Source organism: Pneumocystis carinii, assembly GCF_001477545.1.
Source record: "Pneumocystis carinii B80 chromosome Unknown supercont1.6, whole genome shotgun sequence".
Classification (NCBI taxonomy): domain Eukaryota; kingdom Fungi; phylum Ascomycota; class Pneumocystomycetes; order Pneumocystales; family Pneumocystaceae; genus Pneumocystis; species Pneumocystis carinii.
The window spans coordinates 127,753-152,268 of NW_017264718.1; the positions used below are offsets into that span (position 1 = coordinate 127,753).

Consider the following 24,516-nt stretch of genomic DNA (forward strand, 5'->3'; position numbering starts at 1 on the left):
ATTAAAGAAATAATTTAATCAGCAGATATCAGCTATACGTTGTCTGAGGAGGAAATATTTAGGATAAACCAATACTAAAAAAAGAAGCATTGTAGTTATGAATACCAGTCATTCCAATTTTAATAGGATTAGTTTGATATAAATGTTGATCATTTTGTGTATTTGAAGAAGTCATATAAACTTCAGTTAACCACTCATACCAAACTTTTTTTGAATCAGTTTGACGCCAAAAATAAAGATCAATATGTGATCCAGAAGGAATATATAGAGGTGTCTAATTAAATCAATGAATTATTATGTATTTTTTAAAAATATACTTTTAAAGGAAAAAAAGCAGGAAACCTAGTAATATTAAAAGATTTGATAAATGTAATAAAGAAGAAGAAATACCATGATACCATATCTTTTAATTTTTCATCAATTATATTTGGTAGTGTAGATAGTTTAATATTATCATATAGAACAGCTTCAAAATATCCAGCAAAACCATGTAACATACCTCTAGAAGATATATTAAATGTATTTTTTGACTTTCTTGTATTATGTAAATTGGAATTGTCATCATAATAGTTTGGATTAGGATGAGAAAAATTCCATAATTTTTGAAACATGTTTTCATTATTTTTAGCAAGATAATGTATTGAATGTAGCCATATAGAATAAAACATTTCAAAAGAAGCATCATTTTTCATTTGTAATATATTTCCATAAATTTTTGGTGCCATAACTGGAGTAATATATGTAGTATATGAAGATGGAATGAAAATTCCACCTTTTGCTTTTTTTAACAATTAATAATATACTTATATAAAGATAAAACATACGATTTAAAAACTTTTGAACACCATCAAGACATTCTGGACTGAGTTCATTATCTCCAAAACTTCCTAGTAGTTCACTAACAATAATATCAATTAAAACAGGTGGTTTCCATAACCGCATATCTATCTGTACTAATTGTATACTATTCTTCCATTCATATTTGTTTCTATGCTCTAATCTTTTAAAATATTAAAACATTATAAATCAAATGTTTATAATATACGTTATAAAAGCATTTGGATTTTTCTCAATTGCATAAATAACAATCTTACGATCAGCAGATTCAGCAGCTTTTAAAGATCTTGATATAAGTGGTCCTCTCCCTGCACCAACAATTGCAATATATCTATTTTAAATATTAGATTTTTTTCAAAAAAAATCTCTAACAAACATGGGTTCATTCAATTTAGAACGATCCATAAGAGCCAGACGAATAGAAAGTTCATATTGATCATATTTTACATGATCTTTTTCAAAAACTTCATAGGTTATACTTTCAAGGTTATCTGCCAAAGGCTAAAATGTATATTTATAATCAAAATTAAATATAAAAATAGAGTATTACCTGAAGAGGAATTTGAAGATAATCCTGATACCCATTTGCAAATCTCTCAATTGCAGTAATTGGGCTTATATTTTCTAAATGCCTTAAATATTGATAATATACTGAAAAATCATTGCTTAAAGATATATCATCAGAGATTCGTAGAAGAACATTAGGTTTAAACTAAATAAAATCAATCAATTGACAATTATGTATTTAATATACTTTAGCAATTTTAGTATAAAAAGTCTGATGATCTTGAGGAAGAACCAAATCACCATCAGAATTCGATACAAAAATGCTTGAATGAATAATTAAAAGACCAATAGGTTCAGCAAACCAATGTGCAATTGTCGTTAGTTCAGGAAGTTTATTTCCAATCTCAAAAGCTAAAAATAAATGTTAAAAATATATAAAAAAAAGAAATAATAAACTTTCTACCCAATAATAACCTGTTATTATAGCCACATAATATACGAATTGTATTCCAAATATCCCATAATTCCAATGGATCAGTTAAATCATTCATTGAAAAAAAAATATAAAACTGTATATATGTAGAAAGAGAAAATAAATGATTGATAATACGAGCATATTGAGGAATTGATGTCTTTTGTGTAAATAATGGTAAAACAAAATGCGAAATGCCAATATATGAAACATATTGAACCTCATCATATAAAATCTGATAAAAAATAAATATAACCAACAATTTTTACATCTTTTAGACCTTAATTGATTTCTCTATTTGCTCATCATATAAGTCCAATTGAATATTAGATAAGGCAAATGTCAATATATCTGAAATGTCTTTTAAAACAATAAATTAATATTTCTTTTTTTTAAAAGAAAATAAACAAATATCTACCGTGTACATGAACATTCACATCTTTATCTGAAAGACCTATGTATTTTTTTAAAGAATGATTTTTCCATGTTTTGTTTAAGACATTAATTCCAATGAAATCATAACCATTTTTTAAAACCTGATATTTCTCAGAAATCGTTGAACATTCTAGTCCTATTAACAGCTTATTTTGCTGTATATTTGCCATTAAAATCCAACAAACAATTATATAGTCTGGTTTCAAAGCCTTTTACAGATAAAAAATTATATTTAAAAATATCTAAAAAACACAATGTTTACTTCTTCTAAATACTTTTAAACCTATAAAAACACTAAATCTTGTTGATTTCATAAATATTTTAAAGATCTTAATTATAAGTTTAAACCCTCTAAAAATCTTTAAACCTCCCATAAAAAATACATGAAAAATACTTTAAAAATACATTAAAATCAAAATAATATATTCACAATACATATACTATCATTTTTTCCTTTTTCTTTATCTTTTTAAATATTATCTTCAAGATATATAAAGAAAATAAAAAAAATATTCAACAAATATATAACATATTTACACCGTATTTAAAGCCTTATTTCACCTGTTGATACCTTCATACAAATGCTTCTCTTTGTTTTTAGTTTAACTCTTTTTTTTCCTGAAAAGCCCTAAACCCATTCTTTTTTTTTGATGAAAGAAATTACAAGATAAATACATAGATAAAGCAAATTTTCACTGTTTCTTGGTCAAATCAGCAATATTTATGTATTGCTTTTGCCAGAACTTAACCCTAAGTGTTCAGTCGTGTTATCAATGGCTATTATATCAAAGCGTTGAGCTGAATAGAGAAACAAGAAGCGTGCACGCCTTATGTGCGTGAAGAATAAAGTGAATATATGAGAGATTGAATGGTAATAACCTGTAAGGTTTTATCATTCTTATTGTTTTTTTTGATTCTGGGTGTAACACTCGGCTTTATATATATATATATATATGAAGGCAGATATAACAAGCAAGGAAATAAAAAAAGCAATTCAAGAGAATTTATCAATAGAATAACTACTTATTCTTTAATGGCAAATTGTTTTCTCAATTCAGGACTTTAAACGTCTTGAGAATATAGTATTGAATATATTATTACACGATAGGCTTACCTTTATATTTTTTAAAGAAGCCAAAACAATAAACGGTTTTTTTGTGAAGTCCATTTGTCCGTTGAATGGGAAACCATTTCTAAAACAAAGGTTCACTTGAATTTTTGCTGAAACACACGAATATCTTGTATATTCAGGGTATATATATATAAATAAAAGTCTTATCTTGAATAAGAAGATGAATGTAACGTTTAAAAGGATGAAATCTTTTGCATCAACTATTTCTTTCAACAGGACCACCTTTTTGGTGTTATCAAAGCTTCGTGCTTGTCTGTTAGAAGGTTAATTAGAATGCACAAAGATTCATAATCAGCGTTTATTCATACTTGTTATAAGGATAGATAAGTCTATATTTTTGGAGCTTTAAGACAAATATATAAAATGTTTGTCTTTTTTTATGGTTAGATCCATTTTTTGCTTTTTTTTTATTTTTTACAAAATACTATACTAATTATAGCTTATTAGTTTCTCTAACGTATAATAGACTATTTATATTTGGATATTTTTATCATATTTTTATCTCCAAGTTTTCAAGTATATTATCGTGGACTTTACATATTTTTTTCTAAAAATAATAAAGATGAATACATTATCTTTATCTGAATTGCATCATCTTAGAAGGCTCTCTTATTCAGCATTACCATTTTCTTTTGAATTATCGTCATATTTTATGTCAGTATTTTATGAAAATATTCGTCATTATGGAATTTCTTTATCTGAGATTCAAGATAAAACAGCTTGTTTATCATGTGGTATGATATGGATACCGGGATGGACATGTACGATACGTTTACGACGTAGTTCTGCAAAGCGATATTGGCGTCAAAAAAAGAAAAAAATAGAGTATCCAAAGCTTAATTATTGGGTAGAATATCAATGTCAAAGATGTGGTCGAATTACAAGATTTCAGCGGGAGAAATATACTATAAAGAATCAAAATACCAAGATATTACCAGAAAAACCTTTAGAGCCTTCAGAAGATGTTCAAATACATTCGAAACGTAATGCAAATAGTCGAAGAAGAAAAAAAATGCGCCTAGGTGGATTGGAAGGAATTATTGATAAAATAGAAAAAGAAGATATGAAGAAAATGGAAAAAGGATTGTCTCTAGAGGATTTTATGCTTTAAGTTTGATATATTTTATTGTCAATACCCAACATTTTGCAAAAAGCTTCCGTTTGCGGATTATTATATAAAGGTGCTATATGGAACATGAGTCTATACCAAATACAAGAGATATTTTCATACGTGGATGTTCCAAAAAGGCATTTCCTGCAGTAGGTGCGGTATGCTCAAAATGTTGAGGTATTTCTAATCCATATGATTGAGCAATATGATCATATACCCATTTCTTTTCTTTTTCTATTTCTCTAGTTACAATTAATATAAAGGAATTACGATAAAATGAATAAATAATGTCTCAAAATTATTAGACTTACTTTTCCAAATATACATTATCCCAGGGGAGTGACGGTTGTTGATATTCAATTGAAAAATATGAATGAAACACTCTACAAATAGCCAACCAATCTACATCATATGAAAGTATTGGTTTTTCATTCGTCTCAAGAGGCGTTGGAATATCAAGAATTTCTAAAAAATGACGTCCTGGTATACATTTATCAAGTGCTAAAAATCGTGTAGCTTTATGAGGTTTTTCAATTTTAGTAATAGCTTCATCTTCTTCTCCTTCTTCATTTAAATCTATTTCATCTGGGTTTTCTTTACAATTTTCATTTGCATTATGTATCTTTATTGCCTCAAATTTTACATGCATATGTGCCGCAAACCAATATGCTGGCTGTAATTCATTCATTAACCGTTCATTAGCCGCTGATCCCAAACAATTGTTTTGAATATCCTCAAAAAAATACGGCTTTATCGATAATAATCTTTTTAAATCTCCATATCTCTCAATTCCTCGCGGCCAATCGTGAGAAAGAAAAATATCAATAGGTCTTGTCCTCGCCGTATTCAATAATTTACACACCTCAAACTCTCGAACATGATATACACTTTTCAACGATGCTATATTATACGGGACTTTTTCAAAATGTCCTGTAATTATTATTTTTTTTTTTTTCAAAAAAATACAACAATTAACCTTTTTTATAATCCTTTTCTTTATAAATACCAGATAACCCTGCTATTCGTAATCCACTTATATTTATAATATTTGCTGCCCCCATATAGTATATATTCGGACACACCCATCCTCCATAATATCTATCCATTATTTAAAAGAAAAAAGCATGATACTGCATAGAACCACCCACAATTCCCATAAATAATTGCTTGCTTCATGATTTCCCCCAATAAAAATCGTTAAAACTGGTGCTTTCTTTTCACCCGAATAATATGACGAAAAATCACCCAATTTTCGATATTTTTTCGGGACTGATAAACATTCTAGGTCCGCCTCATTACGTACTGCCTTAAAATACTCATAAATCCTCATATTTCTCCCAAAAAAACAAAAAAACCTGAAAATCACCCGCAATTAATAATACATCAACCTGGCTCTGTGTCTTCTCTTCTTGACGCTTTAATTCCTTATAAATCTTATCTAATTCACTGTGACAACATCCCTCAACTGCGATCTATTCTAGTCAAAATATTAAGTCAAATAAAGCCTGACTTACCTTCATATGTATTTAAGTAGTGGCGAGCCGGACGCGACCCAAACACGAAACGCGTTTTTACCAGGTTAATAACGGACGACAAAAAAATAGGAAAGTATAAAAGCAGGTAAATTAGCAATAAATAGCAGTTTTCTGACAAAAATAATAGAAAAAACGTAAAAATAGAGGTCTAAATAGTATATGTCATTTTTTTTTTGGTAAAAATCGGAGGAATATGTATGGATTTCAGGAGAAACTTCATCCCCGACCAGACTTTGTGAAAAAACTAGTGGTAGTTGGGGACGGAGGATGTGGAAAGACATGTCTACTTATTGTATATAGCCAGGGATCATTTCCAGAGGTTTTTTTTTCGATTTGATAGGGTTAAATTTGACAATCAGGGTATAGAAATATGTTCCAACAGGTTAGAAGAAATTGATTAAGAAAGAGATCAATATGGGGCTAATAATGGCCTAAAAGTTTTTGAGAATTATGTTACGAATGTTTACTATGGATCGAATAATAAAATTGTAGAATTAGCATTATGGGATACGGCGGGTCAAGAAGAATATGATCGACTTCGACCTTTAAGTTATCCGGAAAGTGATGTGGTTTTGATATGTTTTGCAATTGATTATCCTTCGAGTTTAGAAAATGTTACGGATAAGGTTTTTTGTGTATTTTTTTGTTTTAAAAAAGAGTTAATTTGGAATATTTAGTGGTATCCTGAAGTTACACATTTTTGTCCAAATATACCGATTGTTTTGGTAGGATTAAAGTCGGATTTACGAAAAAACAGGAATGCAATTGGATTATTGAGATCACAAGGTTTAAATCCAGTTACATATCAACAAGTTTTTTCAAATTTTCTATTTATTATGTTCAATTAGCATTAACCGCTTAATAGGCTGTTTCTGTTGCAGAAGAAATTAAATCGCAATATCTAGAATGTTCTTCAAAGGAAAATGTAGGAGTTAAGGAAGTTTTTGATCTCGCTATTTCTTTAGCTATAAGTAATAAACGATTTAAAAAATTGCGTAAAGGCATATGTCAAATCTTATGATTTCTTAAATATATTTTATATTTAAAAATCTTAATTGGTATTTGGAATTTGGATATTCTTTTTTTTGGATAAATTTTATATACAAAAAAAATAGGTCAAACATATTTATCATTTCATACTAAACCTTCTTCTCCATTTTGTTCTGTTTCTTGAGTCTCTTCTTGCATGGGATAGTGTTCTTGCGATAATACGTCATGAAACATTTTCCATAAGGTAGATACACTTTCAAATTCCTTTCCAACCTATTTTTCAAGTTTCACTTAAAGAAATCGGAAAAAAGGGGCTCATACTGCTATAAAACTCTCCATATTTCTATTTAAAATGTTTAGATTTGTTATGATTTGCTCCATACTCTATTTATAAGCTTCTTACTGAGGAAAAGTGCTAAAAGAAACCTGTGCAACTTGTCCAATCAAGGCATCTCTCTGTTTTTCAAATAATAAATGACTGTCAACACTGGAGCCACTTGTTTCTGTATTTGCAGGGACATTTGAACTCATTAATTTTGTTTTATCAAGATTTAGTCTTTAAAGTTTCCCGCTAAGTATAAATATCGGCATTAAAAATTACAAAATTCAATAAATAAACAAGGAAAGGATGGATTTATTATTTACAAATATGATTATATTCAAATGAAAGAATGGTATTTATTTATCTTTTATTTTTTTTTTTCATGAAATTTGACATATTTTTAGAGTGTTACATTACATACAGATGTTGGAGATATTAAGATTGAAGTTTTTTGTGATTTAGTGCCTCAGACAGCCTACGTAGACAATATATAGATTTTATTTATATAAGAGTATTGATAAAAGGCAGAATTTTTTAGCACTTTGTGCTAGTGGATATTATAATGATTGTTTAATTCATAGAAACATTAAAGGATTTATTGTTCAGGTAGAAAAATATAAAAGAGCAAAAAAAGGAGAAAATTTGACCATTGTTTTAATGAATTTAGATGGGGGATCCTACAGGAACAGGAAAAGGTGGTACATCAATCTATGGAAAACATTTTGCAGATGAATTTCATTCTTTATTGAAAGTATAAAACATAAATATAATTTCTTTAAAACCAAATTTATTTTTAGCACAATGCAAGAGGAGTGGTATCTATGGCAAATTCTGGACCAGATACTAATGGTAGCCAATTTTTTATAACATATACAAAACATTCACATTTAGATGGAAAATATACAGTTTTTGGAAGGTATAATATTATTTCTATATTAATATTTATCCTTAAAACATCAGAGTTATTGATGGCGCAGATACAACGCTTAATACTCTAGAAAAATTACAAGTCAATGAGAAATATAGACCGTTAAAAGAAGTGTATTTAAAAAATGTTACAATTCATGCGAATCCACTTGCAAAGTAAAATGGCTAATATTATTTACAATATGTGAGAATAAAACTGGTGTAATTTTATGATTTAGAATAATATGTTTGCATAACATCTACAACTTTTTTCCCTCGAGCTCTTGCAATATCTTCCGGTAAAACTTGAGTTTTTAATGCTTGAAGTGTCGCTTTAACTACATTCATTCCTGTACGTGAACCTCTTACTTTTGCCGAGAGATCTTTTATACCTATACAACGACATATTTCATGAATAAAATGATTTGCACGTATACCAAAGCCTATATATATTTATGTTAATTTATAATATTTGACTATTGATTCTCAAATTTACCGCGTGGCCTAGATCTCAATTCTAATAATACTGCATGGAATTTATATTTCACATTCCCATAAATCGTTCGGTTTTCATACCGAGGTATATAATGCATATTTTTTATAGCTTGTAAACATGCTTTTTTTATTGCTGTACGTAATACTTTAGATTTCCCTTCACCTAATCCTATCATTCCACTACCATTTCCTACTATTGCTAATGTATACATTGATGGAATTTTCCCTTTTCTCGTCTGATTTACAACTCTTCGTATTACAAGAGGCCTTTGTATAAGTTTTCTAATATCCCATGGAGACATTCCTGTTATCATAGATAAATATCTAGGATCTTCTTCATTTTCTTTTAAAAATGTTGATTCAATCTTAGGTAGATAAGATGCTAGATTAGATTCTTTCGAACCTTCTAAACCTTCTAAACCTTCTTCAGACATATCTTCATCTTTATTCTCCAAAAAATTCAATTGTTTATCTAAAACTGGATCTCTAACAAGAAAATCCGAAACATATGGAATATGTAGTTGTGTTCTTCGTAGTTTTTGATTTTTTAACTTAGAATAATCATGCAATCTACCCTCTGATAATACATCTTTTTCCTTAGTTTCTTTATTTAAAGAAATATGTTTGTTCTTATTTAACCCAACAAATATTGAAAAATATGATTTTTTAAGAAAATACTGAGATTCAAAAGAACATTGCCATAATGCTGGTCGAGATAAATATATTTTTGCTATAAACATTTTTCATTTAGCCTGTATAATTCCCTTAAAAACCCTTCATAAAAAGCCCAGAAAAAATATATAATTAAAATAATTATTTATATCTTATATTAAGGATTAATTAACGATTTCTTTCCCAGTAAATCGTCTTAATCTTTAGTTCTTTGCTGTTTGATATATTAAAAAATATAATAATAAATAAGTAGAAAAATATTAATAAATATAAAAAATATTAATAAATTTATACACGAATTTTTATATTTTTATTAATAAATTACACAGAGAAATCTTAATAAGCTTATATTTAGAGAGATAATAAATAAGTAAAATTATGAGATAAATTATTATGGATTATTAAGGATGGAGGAGCCGATAAATATAGAGGAAAAAGTGGATATTTTTATTAAAAAGTCGAAATCATGTATTAAATTGAGAAAAATTAAAGAAGCAGTGGATATACTGCTTGAAGCTTTTTATATATCTCCTGATAATGAAGAGATTAGAGTGTTATTAAATGAGTTAAATAAAAAATTTGAAGGGGTTTTAATATTTTCTTTTGAGATTATTAAGGCTATTTTATTAAATAATTCAAGAAAATGTCAAGATCAGGAGATATTTGATTATTTTTTGGGAATTAATCAAGATTTAAGGGTTAAAAAGTTTAATGAAAGTAATGGAATGTTTGAATTGATGGAAGGATTTTCAAAATCTCTCTATATATTGCATTTTTATGTTGTTGGACGTCTTATTTTAATGCTTTGTTCATTTTCAGATCTTACGTGTGAATCAATGATTAATTATATAATGATTAAAGAGCCTGATATGTTATTTTTATCAAAAGTTCCTGATACTATTATTCAAGCAATATTTTTAGTATTTTTTAAAAAAAGTTTATGGCCATCAACAGAAAAATGGGAATTTTCTTTGCGGAATTTTTTCAATAGCATCAGTAAGGATTTGGAGGAGTCTAAGAAAGAGAGACAGATGACGTTAATGAAAGGTATTGATCATATTTTTTCATTAGGAATGGATGTTTTTCGAATTTTCAGTAACTCTTCTTCTTTACATAATATATTTACTCTATTTGGACATAAAAATGATAAAGAGATCAAGAAATTATCATCCTTATTGATATTTAAATTGATTAAACAAAAAAAGGCTATTTCAGATGAATTTTTTGAAAATTTTATTTTTAATTTTATAGTTGAATCTTTTAAAGATGGAAGAAATGAAACACTAATTGCAGCATATTCAATTCTTACTTATCTTTTTACTATTGATGAATCAATGGCTGCTAAGCTCTTTCTAAAAGATGGATTTTTAGAAGAAATATGTTCAGACATCAAAAGCGATGATGAAGTAACTCTATTTCTTTTGGAAATGGTATCGTCATCTTGTATCAATATTGATTGTTGTAAAAAACTTATGGAAATTTTTATAGCAGTTCTAAATGACTTGAAAAAGCAAAAAAATATCAAAATTTATTCATTATCTGAAATTATTATTATAAAATTAACATCTCAAATCAATAAAAAACCAAATATTAACAAGGAAGATGTGTTAAATCTTGCGAAAAATCTTATTTTAATTATTTCTCAGGATTATGACACAAATATGTCGTTCATTGAGGGTTTAGCTTATGTTTCTATGTTTTCTCATGTAAAAGAATATTTAGCCTCAGAAGAAAGGTTATTCATAGCAATTTCTCAAAGAGTTAAAAAAGAACCGAGTGATATTAGTTTTATTTTTCCAGCTTTTGCATCTATTAGAAATATTGTAGGTTACAAATCAGAATTAACTGAAGAACAAAAGCAAATAATTAAACTTAAAACTATAGTTCAAGGATCTTCAGAAAAGACTGAAGACATTTTGGAATCTAACGAGAAAGTGACAGAACGTTGTTTTAAAATTATAAATTATCAAATGTCAATGACTCTTAGTTTGGCTTTATCATGTCAATCAGATTCTATAAAAACTTTATGTTCAAAAATAATACTTTCACTTTCAATTGAAAAGAAACATCGTATTATTCTTGCAAAACAAGGCTTTATTCGAATTCTTTATAATATAATAAAAGACTATCAAACAAAAACGTTATCAAATGATGATTCTGAAACCAATTATTTATATCCTGCTATAGTTTCACTTGTAAAAATCCTTATCACTGTTAATCCAAATTTAATATTTGATCGGTCAAGATTTCAAGTTGATGATGTTATAAAACCCATATATGAATGTTTAAAAATATCAGAAAATGATAATTCGATAGTCCAGTTTGAATGTCTTCTTGCACTTACCAATTTGGCTTCTATGAACATAGAAATTAGGGAAAAACTTGTTCCTATTCTTTGGCCTACAATTGAATTATTGTGGCTTTCAGATAATCAATTGATTCAAAGATCAACGGTTCAATTGATATGCAATTTAGTTGCATGTTCATCTGGTGTAGCTATATTTAAAAAACATAGACAAAGAATTCATATTTTGTTGGCATTAGCAGATTCTCCAGATAATAATACTCGCTCTGCTGCAGGAGGTGCTTTAGCTATTTTATCAGATGATTTATCTATTTGTAAAATAATATTGGAAGAAAAAAATGGAATTAAAATCATATTGGATATGATAAATGAAGATGCTGAAGATTTAATACACCGAGGACTAGTTTGTATAGCAAATATAATATATTCATTAGATTTTAAGGACAATGTGTTATTTAAAAAACTAAATATTATAGAAGATTTATATAAAATCATAAAAAAAACTGAAAATAAGGAAATCATTGATTTATCTTATCAAATTATTGAAGAGTTACAAAAAAAAATGAAATGCACAAATTAATAAAATATCAAAATGTTAACTAAAATTATGAAATTTTAACTAATATTAGAAGGAAAAATTATTTATTTAGATTCATTCTGAAGGATTGAAATCTTCATCTTCTATAATATCAATTGTTGGATTTTGTTTTTTGTAATCATCTTTTTCGAATATTGTTAACTTAAGAATATTGATATTAATAACAAACAATTATTTTTTCGACTTACATTTGTTATATTAGGTTCTTCAATTTCTCCAAAAAAAGATTCTAATTCATTTAATATTAAAGGAAGTTCAATATTTTTAAGTTCTTCTTCTAAATCTATTGGCGCTTTTTCCTTTGAACATGATGGAATGGATTCCATGTTTTCATACAGTGTTTTCCTTTCTTGGATAAATTTTCTCAATTGTTTATCATAATCTAGTTTCTTCTTTTCTAATTTATCTCTATCTATATAAGATTAAGTCAAGGATCTAAAAGAAAAATACATTCTCATTTTTTTATATTCATTAAGATCATTTTGGGCTTTAGATTTCCATTTTTTATAATCATATAGGTTCTTTTCTTTTAATTTTTGAGAAACAATATTATCTAGGTTCTTTAATTGTATCCATAAGGCTTCTACAAAAATAAACAACATATAGGACTTTCAGTTTTTTATAACCTGCTTCAGAAAATGATCTTTCTATGTCTTTTTGTACTTCATATAACTGATTTATTTCATTATGAAACCTTTTTATGACACAAATTTCGGAAAATATCCTTTTTTTCAACATTTTTAACGTATTAAGTCTTTCCTGCACATGGTAATAAGAGTCATATGGTTATTTTATGTATATTTTTTACATTTATCTCTTCTGTTTCTAGTATCTTTTCCAATGAAAGTCTGATACTAATTTCATATTAATCATTATTTTAAACAACAATACTCGTACGTCTTTATAAGATTCTTTGTATGAGGAAGATTTTCAAGTTTTCTAAGTGTTTTTAGTTTTTTTTTCAATTTCAAGATCTTTTACTGTTCCCATATAGACATTTCTTCAAGAAACCTATCAAAAATAAATACATAAAAACAAATAAATACAGTGAATTCGTCAAAATATACGATCTATCATCCTCAGTTGCTTCAAAATGGGTTATTTTTTGGATTAAATTCAAGATTATATTCATTTAAAGATTTAAAAACAAGATATACTATATAATTATTAAATTAAACTCAAAAATACAATATAACACAAATATTCTAAATAAAACCTATTTATTTGACTTGTATTAATGGTTATTTTGGTCAAAAGAAAAAGATAAGCTTATAAAGCGAGTAATTGATGCTTGAAGAGAAATTACAAAAATACAGAGTATGAAGGAAAAAATACAAGAAACGTATGAGGAATTAGAGTGCAAAACATCTGGTGTTAATGTTTTACCTGGAAACACATCAAAGAAAAATATACATGATCAATTAAAAATATATATAAATGGGTTTATAGAAAAAATGTATAAAAAATATAAAATAGATGAGGAAATAACACCTCTTAATATACCTTCACGATGGACTATTTATGGGAATATGGTATTGTTTTCTTTTAATGCATTTTCTTCTCAATGGACTCTATTTTTTTCAAAACTTGAAATATCTGATAAAACACTCTTTTATAAGGGAATTTCAGAGATTTTTGGAGTTACACATCTTGCTCTAAATGGACCAATTCCTTCTGATGATGAAATGAGGATCCCTAAAGAATTTGTGCCTTTATATGGAGATTTTGGATTTAAAGTAAAAGGAAATCCAACAGAAAAGGATTTTAAAGAAGCATTCTGGGTTAGTACGAAACAAAATGGAATCCTTCAAGTTTGGTCTCCAATGTATACAATGTATTTTATCCCTCTTTTTTTCCTAATGTTAATTATTTAAGGTTTTCACGTGGAAATAGTATAAATTCATATGTTTTTCCTTTAATTATTTATTGATCTATACATTAGTTAAAGAAAAAGCCAGAATTCTTATGTTTCCAGATGTTAAAGATGCAATTGTTGCTGATTTATATGCAGGAATTGGTTATTTTGCATTTTCTTATCTTAAAGCAAAAGCAAAACATGTATTTTGTTGGGAAATAAACCCCTGGAGTGTAGAAGGCCTATGTAGAGGTGCAAAATTAAACAATTTCAAATGCGAAAAAGTCAGTAATCTAGATAAAAATTATGAAAATAATCAATTGATTGTATTTGAAAATAACAATATTTTCGCTGATAAACAACTAAAAGGAAAAACAAAAAATATTCGACACATTAACCTTGGTTTACTACCGAGTAGTGAGAATTCTTGGCTTACCTGTACAAAAATATTAGACCGTGAAGTAGGAGGTTGGATTCATGTTCATGCTGCTGTTTATATTAATGAAATCTATGATTGGACCAATGGATGTAAAGAAAAATTCGCCTTATTATTCACAAACAATTGGGAAATAAAAATCGACCATATTGAAAAAGTAAAACAAATCTCTCCAAAAAAGTTACACATCGTTGTTGACTTGTTATGTATTCCAAAAAAATAAGTTACCATCATTCATATAATGCATAAAATTATAAAATCATAAACAAAACTTTTTCCAATATACAATCTTTTTACTTTTTCAAGTATTTTTTGGGTATTATAATAACCTTTGTATCTTTCATCGCCTATAAATGTCAATAAATGACTTCATTCTATAAATTTATACATAATAATTCCCTAACTTTTTTTTCATCATTTTTTTCTGCTTGTATAAAATCTCATTATGTTTCTTAAAATGCTCAATGTCTTCATAATGTCTTAAATTTTCATTTGAACTCGTATGATGAACTTCAATATGGTGAATATTAAACTAAAATATTAATACATAAAATTATATATATTCTCTCAACTTCTGTCTCAAAATCCTCATGATGTCCATCATATCCCATATCTAACCCTTATATCCTATTTATCTCAACTAATCATTCACTTTATTACCTGGTAACTTATTTCCTTCATTTATAAATTTCTTAAACTCCTCCAAAGTAACAATACCATCTCCATCTTTATCAACATATGATAAAACCTCCTCTTCTAAATATATTTTCTGTTTTTCTGTTAAATCTTCATTATCTAGCCCATATATATATCTAAAATCCTTTGCATTCCAATATCCATCAAAATTAATGTCATGTAAATAGAAAAACATCTCTTTTCCTATCATAAAATACATTCTGAACCCTTTTCCTATGTATATTTACCCAAATCATATGACTCTATCTTATGTTCATTTTTCATATGATAATCCATCCAATTTCTATCATTTTCTTCCGCTGAAAAACAAATTATAGGCATAAAAACACATACAAATACGATATTAATCATATTTCCAAGGTTTTTCTATATTTTTTCCGCCTTTTGAGCTGTTTATTTTTTACAACTTAATCGATGTCTTGTTTATAAAGCTTATAGATTTAAATACTGGAGGATGGATGGCTTTAAAACACTGAGAACTAAGCCTCTTTATGAAGGTATTGATGACGGTAATGCTATTTCTCCCTTTTTCCCGCTTGATTTCTTGATTTTTGAGGATATTAATAGGACTTAGATGAAAAATCTAATCTTTTGGTTGTGATTCTTGATACAAATCCTTTTGGATGGGATGAGATATCTGAATATATATCATTTGATAGTGCAATTAAGGAATTACTTGTATTTTTTAATGCGCACCTTTCATTAAATCAAAATAATGATCTTGCAGTTCTTGCATCTCATATAGATTTTGTACAATATTTATATCCAACAGCTGAGAAAATGACACAGGAAGATAAGATAGTACGAGAGAATAAAGAAGAAGGATGTAAAGGACCTAATTTATATTGGCCTTTTTACATTATGAACAAACAAATTAAAGAAAACCTTGAAAAATTAATTGATCAAAGTAATAAAGAAGAAGATAGATATGTAAGATCAACAATGTTAGGAGGGTCATTATGTATGGCATTGGCATATGTTAATCGTTGTATGCAAAATAATGGGGAAAACAGGATAAAAGCAAGAATTTTTATCCTATCAGTGTCTAGTGATATTACATTTCAATATATTGCTATTATGAATTGTATTTTTAGTGCGCAGAAAAAAGTATGAAAAAGAAATTTATGAGTATTTGTTTGATATGTGTAGAAAATTCCAATTGATGTATGTAAAATTGGAAAAGATACAGTATTTTTGCAACAAGCATCGGATGCTACTAAAGGTATATATCTTCATCTTGATAAGCCTAAAAGTCTTTTGCAATATTTAATGGTTTGAAATTTATTGAAATTTAAAAATATTATAATAATGAATGGTATAGATGGTTTTTCTACCAGACCAGAAAGTTCGGCAATATCTTGTTTTACCTTTTCAACTTAATGTAGATTTCAGAGCAGCATGTTTTTGTCATAAAAAAATTGTAGATATAGGATATGTTTGTTCTGTATGTTTATCAAGTTAAGTTTTATAAGTCAATTATATCATTATTAATATTAGTAGTTTTTTGTATAAAACAACCAAAATGTCTAGTATGTGATACTATATTTGATACAAATATGTTGCAAAAAAATGTTGAAAATCCTCCATCTAATACTTTTGGAACAGAGATCTAGTTTATAATATTATACAAATGATTTCGAATTTCCGGAATAAACGAATGAATTAGGTGATTTCTCATTTTCAGAGATTTCTGCCTTTGATTTAGTGTCGTTGGAAAACATATACCCGACTCCCTTTCAATAGTAAATAAATTTAACAATGTATGAAGCATACCATTGATGGTGTAGAATGGGCAAAAAGAAAGTCTATCATATACGTATTTTGTAATAATTCAACTTTTACGGCAACTAAACCAGCAAAAGGAGTATGTCCTTGAATTATTCGTGATGCTTTATATCATTAAAAATCGAATTATATAAATAAATGTCAATGATTTACATAGAAAATCTTTTTTGATGCAATTTTTTACTGATTTTAATAAATCTTTTCCCATAAGAATTCTTTCGCAGCATTTTTTTGCAAGACTAGTAGCAATAATTTGTTCACCTGAACCTTATTTCGATCTTTAGCTATTATAAAATTTATTAATTATAATACCTGAACATATTACTGCTACACCTGTTCCATTTTCATTCATTTCAACCCACGTTCCTGCTAATGGTATTGCTGCTAATCCAAGTCTCCCTGGATATTTCATAGCAATCCCTCCTGAACTTGATCCTGCCGCTAAAATTCCATCCTTATCAACTACAATTACTCCTACTGTATCTGAAACTAAATTAATATCTAAAGTTTTACACAATTCTAATTCTTTTGTCCATTTCTCCCATGAAATACGAGATTTTCGTGAAATAAGTGTTTCAGGTTCAACCTCTGGAATTCCATTCTGAGTAGCCCATAATGTCGCCCCTTCTCCTACAAGGATACTATTATCTTTTAAATTTAAAAATAAATAAAAATAATGCATCTCAACATTGGTTGACTCCTATTCAATGATAATACTTCATCTTGCGCATCAATAAGCGCTTTTGCTACTGAAATAGGATGCTTTATCTCTATTAATATAATTAATATTAACCATAGATTTTCATATCGCACTTTTAAGTGCTCCAACTGCTGCTATTTTTCCAGAAAAACCATCCATAATAGATGCATCACATTCAACATCTCCGTTTAACGTAAGATTAGAGCCATATCCTGCATTTGTATATTTATTTGTCTCTAATAATTGCACTGTTTTTTCTACTACTTCTATTGCTTTGCCGCCTTGATAAATCAATTTTATACCCTCTTCACAGACTCTGAGCATATTATAAAGGATATTTTGATATTTTAAATGTTAATTGACCTTCTGCAAAGCCTTTTATACTGATTTTCATGGCTCTTACTATGACATCCTGCTCCAATATGAACAACTACAAAACCCATCATTTTTTCCCCGGAAAAAAAAGGTTATAGTCAAAATACAATGAAAAAAAACAAATTATTTCTTAATATTTCGAAAAAAAACCAAAAAATACGCTTCAATTTGACTTTTTTTTAAAAATTATTTTTTTGAAAGTTATCATCGCTCTCGAAAAATTAACAATTTTTATAGCACCTTAATTCATAGGAAAAAAAGCCATTTTAAAGACAAAATGTTCCAGAATTTTCCTGTAGTTATTATGGATAAGTACGTATTCGTTTTTTTCTGAAAAAAAACCGCTTTTTTTTGACTTAAATTGACCATTTTTTAGTGGAACAGGTTTAACAAAAATTGGGTAGTTTTTTGGCCTTAATAAAGACATATTTTTAACTTAATACATAGTCTTTCTGGTAATAATGTTCCTTCTTATGTTTTTCCTACGGTTATTACGTCTTCACAGATGCCAGGAACAGGATCAGGACGATCAGTCTCAATATCAAAATCATCCTTTCTAGGATCCAGTTTATCTATAGGAAGTTCGTTAAATAAACGTGGAGCAGAGGATCTTGATTTTTATATTGGTTATGAGGCGTTAGAACAAGCGAATGGTTTAGGATATAGTTTAAATTATCCTATTCGTCATGGAATAATTGAAAGTTGGGATTATATGGAGCGATTTTGGCAACAAAGTATCTTTAAGTATTTAAAATGTGATCCAGAAGATCATTATTTTCTTTTAGTGGGGATACTTTAAGGGTTTTTATTTATCTGATATATATCCAGACAGAGCCACCTCTTAATCCTCCGGAAAATAGAGAACATACGGCAGAAATTATGTTTGAATCATTTAATTGTGGAGGTCTTTATATTGCAGTGCAAGCGGTTCTTGCGCTTGCAGCATCATGGACGTCATCTAAAGTTCAAGACCGATCTCTTACAGGAACAGTAATTGACTCTGGAGATGGTGTGACACATGTAACGCCTGTTGTATGTATTATTTGAGTATATTTTTGAAATTTCTTATGAGCTAAAGGCGGATGGTTATGTAATTGGATCAGCACTTAAGCATATTCCTATTGCAGGAAGAGATATTACATATTTTGTTCAATCTCTTTTACGTGATAGAAATGAGTTAGACTCTTCTCTAAAGACGGCAGAAAAGATCAAAGAAGAATATTCATATGTATGCCCGGATATTATTAAAGAATTCAGTAAATATGATAGGGAGCCAGAAAGGTTTCAAAAATATTATGTAGAATCAAGTTCAGATAAAAAAATAGTAGTAGATGTTGGATATGAGAGATTCCTTGGTCCAGAAATTTTTTTTCATCCCGAAATTGCATCATCTGATTTTTTAACACCTTTACCTGAAGTTGTAGACAGTGTAATTCAAGCATCTCCTATTGATGTCCGACGTGGTTTATATAAAGTAGATATTAATTATGGATATGTGATTTTGTTTAATATTTATTAGAATATTGTTCTTTCAGGAGGATCAACAATGTTTAAAGATTTCGGTAAAAGAATGCAAAGAGATATTAGACAAATTGTAGAAAAGCGTATTCGGAAAGGAGAAAAACTCTCAGGTGTGAAAAGTGGTGGACTTGAAGTTAATGTTATTTCACATAAAAAACAAAGAAATGCTGTTTTCGTTGGTGCAAGTTTAATATCACAAGCTGTAAGTTTTTATTTATTTAATAATTCTAATTCATTTTTGAAGCCCGAGTTTTTATCGTATTGTTGTACAAAAAAAGATTATGAAGAATATGGACCTGGAATTGTAAGAAGATTTGCAATTTTTGGATCCTTTTTATGAATGAGTGTTATGCAATTATGTTTCATATGCCAATTGTTATTCGTTTATTCAATTCTTTCATTCTTTGATTCTTTTAATAAAGATATCCTCTTTAAAATACTTTTTTTCCATTTTAAATATTCTGAATAATGTTTATCTCCATAAAAATCAACTTGAGGATGAATCTTATATAAAAATTAATTTTTTCATCACATTAATAAAATTTTACCATCATCCCTACACCACTAACTGCTCGACATTGTAATTTACTTTCTGTATTAGATTCTATTTCTATTGATTCATCAATTTTCTTTTCAAATATAGACTCTATCCACTTATGTTTATCATTATCTTCTTTAACAAATTCAATCCAATATTTCAATTCTTTTTGCTTCATATTATCTATACCTAATATAAATAATACTTCTTCTTTTTCTTCACGATTTATATTTTTTTCTTTTCTTAAATAATTTATCATCATAATAAACATTCCTGCAATAAGCCCTTTTCTATCATAAACATGTGGGTATCTTTTGTTACATATTTCTAATGCTTCTATAAAATAATTTATTTTTGACTGTATTTTCATTTTATCACATAATTTATAGATTATTTCTTTTGATAGCTTTTTTTCCCCTTTTTCAACTTCCTCACATCCTTTCAAATATGGTGCTAGCTCATAACGAAATTGTTCTAATAATCCTTCATATTGTTTTATAGGTAATGGTAATTTCTCCATAGATAATTTAGGAAGTGACAATTTTTTCGACAATCTGACCCGTTCAACAGTTCATACTGATTACTTATATTATTCTCATCATCACTCACCTTTCATGAGCAATATTTATACATAATCTTATACGTGCTGGTTCTTGCTTAGATTTTAATATAATTTCTTTCTGATATGACTGTCGAACCAATAAATCTACCTTTTTCAAAAACATATCTGGATAAGGTTTCTCAAGTGTTGGCATCATTTGATGTATAATTTCCTCAATATTTATCATCATTTTTTAATAACCCTCTTTTTCTCTATAAAAATAGGTGGTTGACCGATAAAATACAAAAAATTTCAATTCAAAAATAACTTGAAAAATAAAGCCAAAGAAGCATTATTTATAAGAGATCCGGTATATCTTAATGTCTGGTGTTTGTTTCCATATATTTTTATACTTTTTTTTTGTGAATTAAAAGAGCTTAGTTTGTTCCAATTAATCCAAAACCTTTTTTGCAAGAATTAACAGGAAAATCTGTATTAATAAAGCTTAAATGGGGCCAAGAATATATAGGATTTCTTCAGAGTGTTGATTCCTATATGAATATTCAGTTAGCAAATACAGAAGAATATGTAGATGGAAAAAATACAGGTCAATTAGGTGAAGTAATGATTCGGTAAGATAATAAATATAAGAAAAATATGTTAAGATTCGTTAAAGATGCAATAACGTCCTCTGGATTACTGGTAATGTTGATTGTATTAATTCGAAAGAAGGTTAGACATTTTTTGGATAACTTTAAAAATATTATGAAAATTGAATAATATTTAAAATTGTATCATGAGAATAAAATCCTAATTTTTCTTTCAATTTTTGTTTCATGAGGTCCAAAAGCCCGAGTGCTTGACGTCGCATTAAGATATCTTGATCAGTAACTTGAATATAACGAATAGTTTTTAAAGTACTTTGCAATAAATTGCTTGGAATTGACATTAGGTCATCGGTTCCTTCTAAAATGTTTGCAATTAATACGATTGCAGCTTTTAAATTAGTATAATATAAGGTTAGAGTGTTTGAAAACCTCTTCTAAGTATAATATGTTCTTGTGTTTTTTCGAAATTTAAAATATCAAGAACAGATTTTAATGCTATAAAACACCATTTATCCATTCCATAGAAGCTACAATTACATGCAATAGCAAGTATATTAAGTGCGGATGAACGAATTCGTATATCATTTGTTGAAGAAGTTGATATATCAAGCATGGTTTTTGAAATAGTGTCAGAAATCTTACCATGAATCATTTTTCCAATATTTTGTATTATTTTAAAAATAGCATCACCTATTCGTATGCGTTCATCAAGGTTATATTTTAAATCATTTGCATATTCAGTTAGTAAATATTCAATTATATAATTATTGTGGTTATTTGATAAGGAAGTAAGACAATTTATTGCATTTAAATAAACGAAGCTGTCATTGTCCTTTATTAATCCAATTAATAAATTTAGTACTTCATTGACATCTACTATTGGATCTTTTGCCTCTATCATTTCTTTTAAAAGAGAAATCCCTTGCGCACGTACTGGAACAAGCTGATCAAATGTATATTGTATAGCTTTATTATATTTTCTTTTTGAATCTTCAATCTGAGAATTCCTATTTTGATCTGACATAATAGGAAAAATGAGATATGATTTGATCAAAATACTTAAATTTTGAGCACAACTTTTTAAAGAGTCTACTGAATTTTTTGACATATATATTAATTGATGTTGAATAATATCTAAAAGAGAAATTTCTTTTTCTGATAGCTTAGGATTACCAATTAGGATTATATTTAAAATATTTAAAGAAATCTCAACAATACTAATATCTTCATCCGTAATCTTTAAATCTGTGTCATTTTTTACTATCTTATGAAGATTATTAAGAGATGGTTGATCAATATCCTTAAAATCTTGCGTAGTTTGTGATAACTTATAATTATTATTAAAATTAGATATAATTTCCATTAATATTTGAAAAATTTTCTCTGTATTTTTCGTTATTTCTGTAATATAATTATTCTGCATTAAGATCAATATTTTTAAATAATATAGTTCTTTTAGAGGATCCTGATCCTCCTTTGAATTTCTATTTCTATTAAGACAATAATTTAGTAATTTTAAAAATATATCTTCCATCAACTTCTGATCATTCCGAAATTTGTCAATCAAGAAACCAAAATTTTCAATACGAGAATCAACATCTTCTACTGACAAAATTATATCTGAATTATTGATTTCAATTGAAATTCCACCATGCTCTCCATTGGAAAAAGAAAAGTATGTATCACCTGTAGATAAAAAATTTTCTATTATTTTCCAAATAGATGTCAATTGACATGATAAAAAAATGTAACTTAGAAGAATAGCAATAATTCTATCTCTCCATATATATTTATGAGTTTTATGAGAAAAACATGATGCTGCCCAAAGAACGATAAATATAGGAGAAATAACATTAATTATTATATTAGAATCAGATTGAAGACATATTTTTTCAATTCTTTTAATAGAATTCTCTACAGATTCATCACTTTGATTTTGTTTTGGAGTATGTAATAATTCAATAATTTTAGAAATAATATGATTTTGCGTCAATTCAGGATAATTCAATAGCAAAACAGATATAATTCTTCCTGATGTTTGATATAAATATGATTTTTCAAATGGATGATCGAGCATTGACAAAAGTTCCGGAGAAATTGATTTTATATATTCCTAATTTAATAAGCATTTATTCATTTTAAAATTAAAAAAAAACCTCTTTTTCAATATCCTTAGGAATTAATGTAACCAAAGATACCACTTTATCAAAATCATTAATCGTAATCTCATTCTCGTACAATGTTACTTTTACAAATTCTACTATTGCAGTAATTCCACCTGGTTTTCTTGTTATTTTTACCAATTCCTTACATACAACTTCTTTCATCCATTTAGGACATCTAGGATTGTTCAATCTGATTAAGGTAGACAATAAAATATTAAATGGTAAACTATTTTCTTAATATCTCAAAAAAAAAAAAATATATATTTAAATTACCTTTCTAAAAGATAATAAAATTTTTCACTCCAATCTTTATCCTTGTTTTTTGCAAAAAATCCAAGTTCTCCATAAATACTTAATGTATACAAAATACTTTTTTCCCCAATATTAAAAAAATTCACAAAAACTTCATTTTTCATAACTATCTCAAATACATTAGCCGCCATAATCAATATTTCCCTATTTCTTTTGTATAATTCTTCATTTTCAACAAATGATGTCTTTATTCTTTGATCTTTCAATATCTTAAAAACGACACTATGTTTCCATAAATCTAGACTCATGCCTACTCCATTCGGGCTACAGACTCTAAATATAAAAAATGCTGAATACTCAAAAAGACGTAAAATCCTCTTTCTATCTCTCAAACCAGTTGATATACTTTCGATTTCCTCTTTATTCATTTTTTTCAAAACTTCACTGACTTCAACAAGAAATATTAATAACTTTTTGACTTCTTCAACTAATTCTACATTGTTTCTACTCCTCCATTCTGCTTCTAAGTCTATTTTCTCTGAACATTCTGGCTTTTGGCTGATCTCGCTCATACAATGGCCTATTTTATCCAAAAAAATCCCTATTTCAACCAGCTTTTTTCCAAAATCCGGTTCCATTGCTTCTGGACCTTATATAAAAGATCTTTATCTCTAATTTAGACCTTTTATCCTCTTTATTACGGCTATTTTCTAGTCTCATACGTTGA

At 27.5% G+C, this 24,516-nt stretch overlaps 17 protein-coding genes across 17 annotated transcripts; 8 read left to right on the forward strand and 9 right to left on the reverse strand.

Moving 5' to 3' along the window:
• Window positions 1–13: 13 nt before the first annotated feature.
• On the reverse strand, window positions 14–2,467 carry T552_01456 (hypothetical protein). Its single transcript, XM_018370038.1, has 11 exons — window positions 2,235–2,467; window positions 2,097–2,176; window positions 1,808–2,051; window positions 1,592–1,755; window positions 1,388–1,549; window positions 1,214–1,338; window positions 1,046–1,168; window positions 825–1,000; window positions 391–778; window positions 318–342; window positions 14–274 (listed from the first exon to the last, which is right to left on the reverse strand). Exons 1-11 carry the CDS (start codon window positions 2,419–2,421, stop codon window positions 59–61), a joined length of 1,890 nt encoding a protein of 629 aa, XP_018226194.1. The 5' UTR covers window positions 2,422–2,467; the 3' UTR covers window positions 14–58.
• Window positions 2,468–3,853: 1,386 nt separating this feature from the next.
• On the forward strand, window positions 3,854–4,538 carry T552_01457 (hypothetical protein). The gene is made up of 2 exons (XM_018370039.1): window positions 3,854–3,899; window positions 3,946–4,538. Exon 2 carries the CDS (start codon window positions 3,946–3,948, stop codon window positions 4,492–4,494), a length of 549 nt encoding a protein of 182 aa, XP_018226195.1. The 5' UTR covers window positions 3,854–3,899; the 3' UTR covers window positions 4,495–4,538.
• Window positions 4,539–4,567: 29 nt separating this feature from the next.
• Window positions 4,568–6,014, reverse strand: T552_01458 (hypothetical protein; the record flags this gene model as incomplete). Its single annotated transcript, XM_018370040.1, has 6 exons — window positions 4,568–4,736; window positions 4,806–5,424; window positions 5,471–5,592; window positions 5,643–5,800; window positions 5,850–5,966; window positions 6,009–6,014. 6 exons carry the CDS (start codon window positions 6,012–6,014, stop codon window positions 4,568–4,570), a joined length of 1,191 nt encoding a protein of 396 aa, XP_018226196.1.
• Window positions 6,015–6,176: 162 nt separating this feature from the next.
• On the forward strand, window positions 6,177–7,095 carry T552_01459 (GTP-binding protein rho4). The gene is made up of 5 exons (XM_018370041.1): window positions 6,177–6,348; window positions 6,396–6,411; window positions 6,468–6,655; window positions 6,707–6,841; window positions 6,895–7,095. Exons 1-5 carry the CDS (start codon window positions 6,223–6,225, stop codon window positions 7,048–7,050), a joined length of 621 nt encoding a protein of 206 aa, XP_018226197.1. The 5' UTR covers window positions 6,177–6,222; the 3' UTR covers window positions 7,051–7,095.
• Window positions 7,096–7,117: 22 nt separating this feature from the next.
• On the reverse strand, window positions 7,118–7,595 carry T552_01460 (hypothetical protein). The gene is made up of 3 exons (XM_018370042.1): window positions 7,446–7,595; window positions 7,341–7,403; window positions 7,118–7,292 (listed from the first exon to the last, which is right to left on the reverse strand). The coding sequence occupies exons 1-3, from the start codon at window positions 7,548–7,550 to the stop codon at window positions 7,164–7,166; spliced, it is 297 nt and encodes a 98-aa protein (XP_018226198.1). The 5' UTR covers window positions 7,551–7,595; the 3' UTR covers window positions 7,118–7,163.
• Window positions 7,596–7,690: 95 nt separating this feature from the next.
• Window positions 7,691–8,428, forward strand: T552_01461 (peptidyl-prolyl cis-trans isomerase-like 3; the record flags this gene model as incomplete). Its single annotated transcript, XM_018370043.1, has 6 exons — window positions 7,691–7,693; window positions 7,746–7,820; window positions 7,870–7,947; window positions 8,009–8,092; window positions 8,139–8,257; window positions 8,302–8,428. The coding sequence occupies 6 exons, from the start codon at window positions 7,691–7,693 to the stop codon at window positions 8,426–8,428; spliced, it is 486 nt and encodes a 161-aa protein (XP_018226199.1).
• Window positions 8,429–8,430: 2 nt separating this feature from the next.
• On the reverse strand, window positions 8,431–9,528 carry T552_01462 (hypothetical protein). Its single transcript, XM_018370044.1, has 2 exons — window positions 8,744–9,528; window positions 8,431–8,690 (listed from the first exon to the last, which is right to left on the reverse strand). The coding sequence occupies exons 1-2, from the start codon at window positions 9,480–9,482 to the stop codon at window positions 8,476–8,478; spliced, it is 954 nt and encodes a 317-aa protein (XP_018226200.1). The 5' UTR covers window positions 9,483–9,528; the 3' UTR covers window positions 8,431–8,475.
• Window positions 9,529–9,777: 249 nt separating this feature from the next.
• On the forward strand, window positions 9,778–12,344 carry T552_01463 (hypothetical protein). The gene has a single exon (XM_018370045.1). The coding sequence runs from the start codon at window positions 9,822–9,824 to the stop codon at window positions 12,297–12,299; it is 2,478 nt and encodes an 825-aa protein (XP_018226201.1). The 5' UTR covers window positions 9,778–9,821; the 3' UTR covers window positions 12,300–12,344.
• A 27-nt stretch (window positions 12,345–12,371) lies between these two features.
• On the reverse strand, window positions 12,372–13,315 carry T552_01464 (hypothetical protein; the record flags this gene model as incomplete). The annotated part of the gene is made up of 7 exons (XM_018370046.1): window positions 12,372–12,458; window positions 12,506–12,725; window positions 12,768–12,900; window positions 12,944–13,076; window positions 13,126–13,171; window positions 13,215–13,256; window positions 13,299–13,315. 7 exons carry the CDS (start codon window positions 13,313–13,315, stop codon window positions 12,372–12,374), a joined length of 678 nt encoding a protein of 225 aa, XP_018226202.1.
• Window positions 13,316–13,590: 275 nt separating this feature from the next.
• Window positions 13,591–14,876, forward strand: T552_01465 (hypothetical protein). The gene is made up of 3 exons (XM_018370047.1): window positions 13,591–14,151; window positions 14,193–14,209; window positions 14,260–14,876. The coding sequence occupies exons 1-3, from the start codon at window positions 13,637–13,639 to the stop codon at window positions 14,829–14,831; spliced, it is 1,104 nt and encodes a 367-aa protein (XP_018226203.1). The 5' UTR covers window positions 13,591–13,636; the 3' UTR covers window positions 14,832–14,876.
• Window positions 14,877–14,990: 114 nt separating this feature from the next.
• T552_01466 (hypothetical protein) lies at window positions 14,991–15,625 on the reverse strand (the record flags this gene model as incomplete). The annotated part of the gene is made up of 4 exons (XM_018370048.1): window positions 14,991–15,140; window positions 15,181–15,227; window positions 15,269–15,481; window positions 15,532–15,625. The coding sequence occupies 4 exons, from the start codon at window positions 15,623–15,625 to the stop codon at window positions 14,991–14,993; spliced, it is 504 nt and encodes a 167-aa protein (XP_018226204.1).
• Window positions 15,626–15,758: 133 nt separating this feature from the next.
• On the forward strand, window positions 15,759–16,917 carry T552_01467 (hypothetical protein; the record flags this gene model as incomplete). The annotated part of the gene is made up of 5 exons (XM_018370049.1): window positions 15,759–15,813; window positions 15,879–16,411; window positions 16,454–16,576; window positions 16,626–16,761; window positions 16,805–16,917. The coding sequence occupies 5 exons, from the start codon at window positions 15,759–15,761 to the stop codon at window positions 16,915–16,917; spliced, it is 960 nt and encodes a 319-aa protein (XP_018226205.1).
• Window positions 16,918–16,926: 9 nt separating this feature from the next.
• T552_01468 (hypothetical protein) lies at window positions 16,927–18,235 on the reverse strand (the record flags this gene model as incomplete). The annotated part of the gene is made up of 7 exons (XM_018370050.1): window positions 16,927–17,037; window positions 17,078–17,193; window positions 17,243–17,356; window positions 17,402–17,730; window positions 17,778–17,859; window positions 17,903–18,105; window positions 18,153–18,235. 7 exons carry the CDS (start codon window positions 18,233–18,235, stop codon window positions 16,927–16,929), a joined length of 1,038 nt encoding a protein of 345 aa, XP_018226206.1.
• A 160-nt stretch (window positions 18,236–18,395) lies between these two features.
• On the forward strand, window positions 18,396–20,068 carry T552_01469 (hypothetical protein). Its single transcript, XM_018370051.1, has 7 exons — window positions 18,396–18,476; window positions 18,541–18,564; window positions 18,612–18,948; window positions 18,993–19,196; window positions 19,243–19,638; window positions 19,684–19,887; window positions 19,930–20,068. The coding sequence occupies exons 1-7, from the start codon at window positions 18,442–18,444 to the stop codon at window positions 20,023–20,025; spliced, it is 1,296 nt and encodes a 431-aa protein (XP_018226207.1). The 5' UTR covers window positions 18,396–18,441; the 3' UTR covers window positions 20,026–20,068.
• T552_01470 (hypothetical protein) lies at window positions 20,027–21,059 on the reverse strand. The gene is made up of 2 exons (XM_018370052.1): window positions 20,234–21,059; window positions 20,027–20,189 (listed from the first exon to the last, which is right to left on the reverse strand). Exons 1-2 carry the CDS (start codon window positions 20,741–20,743, stop codon window positions 20,070–20,072), a joined length of 630 nt encoding a protein of 209 aa, XP_018226208.1. The 5' UTR covers window positions 20,744–21,059; the 3' UTR covers window positions 20,027–20,069.
• An 85-nt stretch (window positions 21,060–21,144) lies between these two features.
• T552_01471 (small nuclear ribonucleoprotein F) lies at window positions 21,145–21,501 on the forward strand (the record flags this gene model as incomplete). The annotated part of the gene is made up of 3 exons (XM_018370053.1): window positions 21,145–21,153; window positions 21,206–21,396; window positions 21,441–21,501. The coding sequence occupies 3 exons, from the start codon at window positions 21,145–21,147 to the stop codon at window positions 21,499–21,501; spliced, it is 261 nt and encodes an 86-aa protein (XP_018226209.1).
• A 26-nt stretch (window positions 21,502–21,527) lies between these two features.
• On the reverse strand, window positions 21,528–24,509 carry T552_01472 (hypothetical protein; the record flags this gene model as incomplete). The annotated part of the gene is made up of 5 exons (XM_018370054.1): window positions 21,528–21,760; window positions 21,802–23,485; window positions 23,529–23,763; window positions 23,811–24,438; window positions 24,491–24,509. 5 exons carry the CDS (start codon window positions 24,507–24,509, stop codon window positions 21,528–21,530), a joined length of 2,799 nt encoding a protein of 932 aa, XP_018226210.1.
• Between the last annotated feature and the right edge of the window lie 7 nt (window positions 24,510–24,516).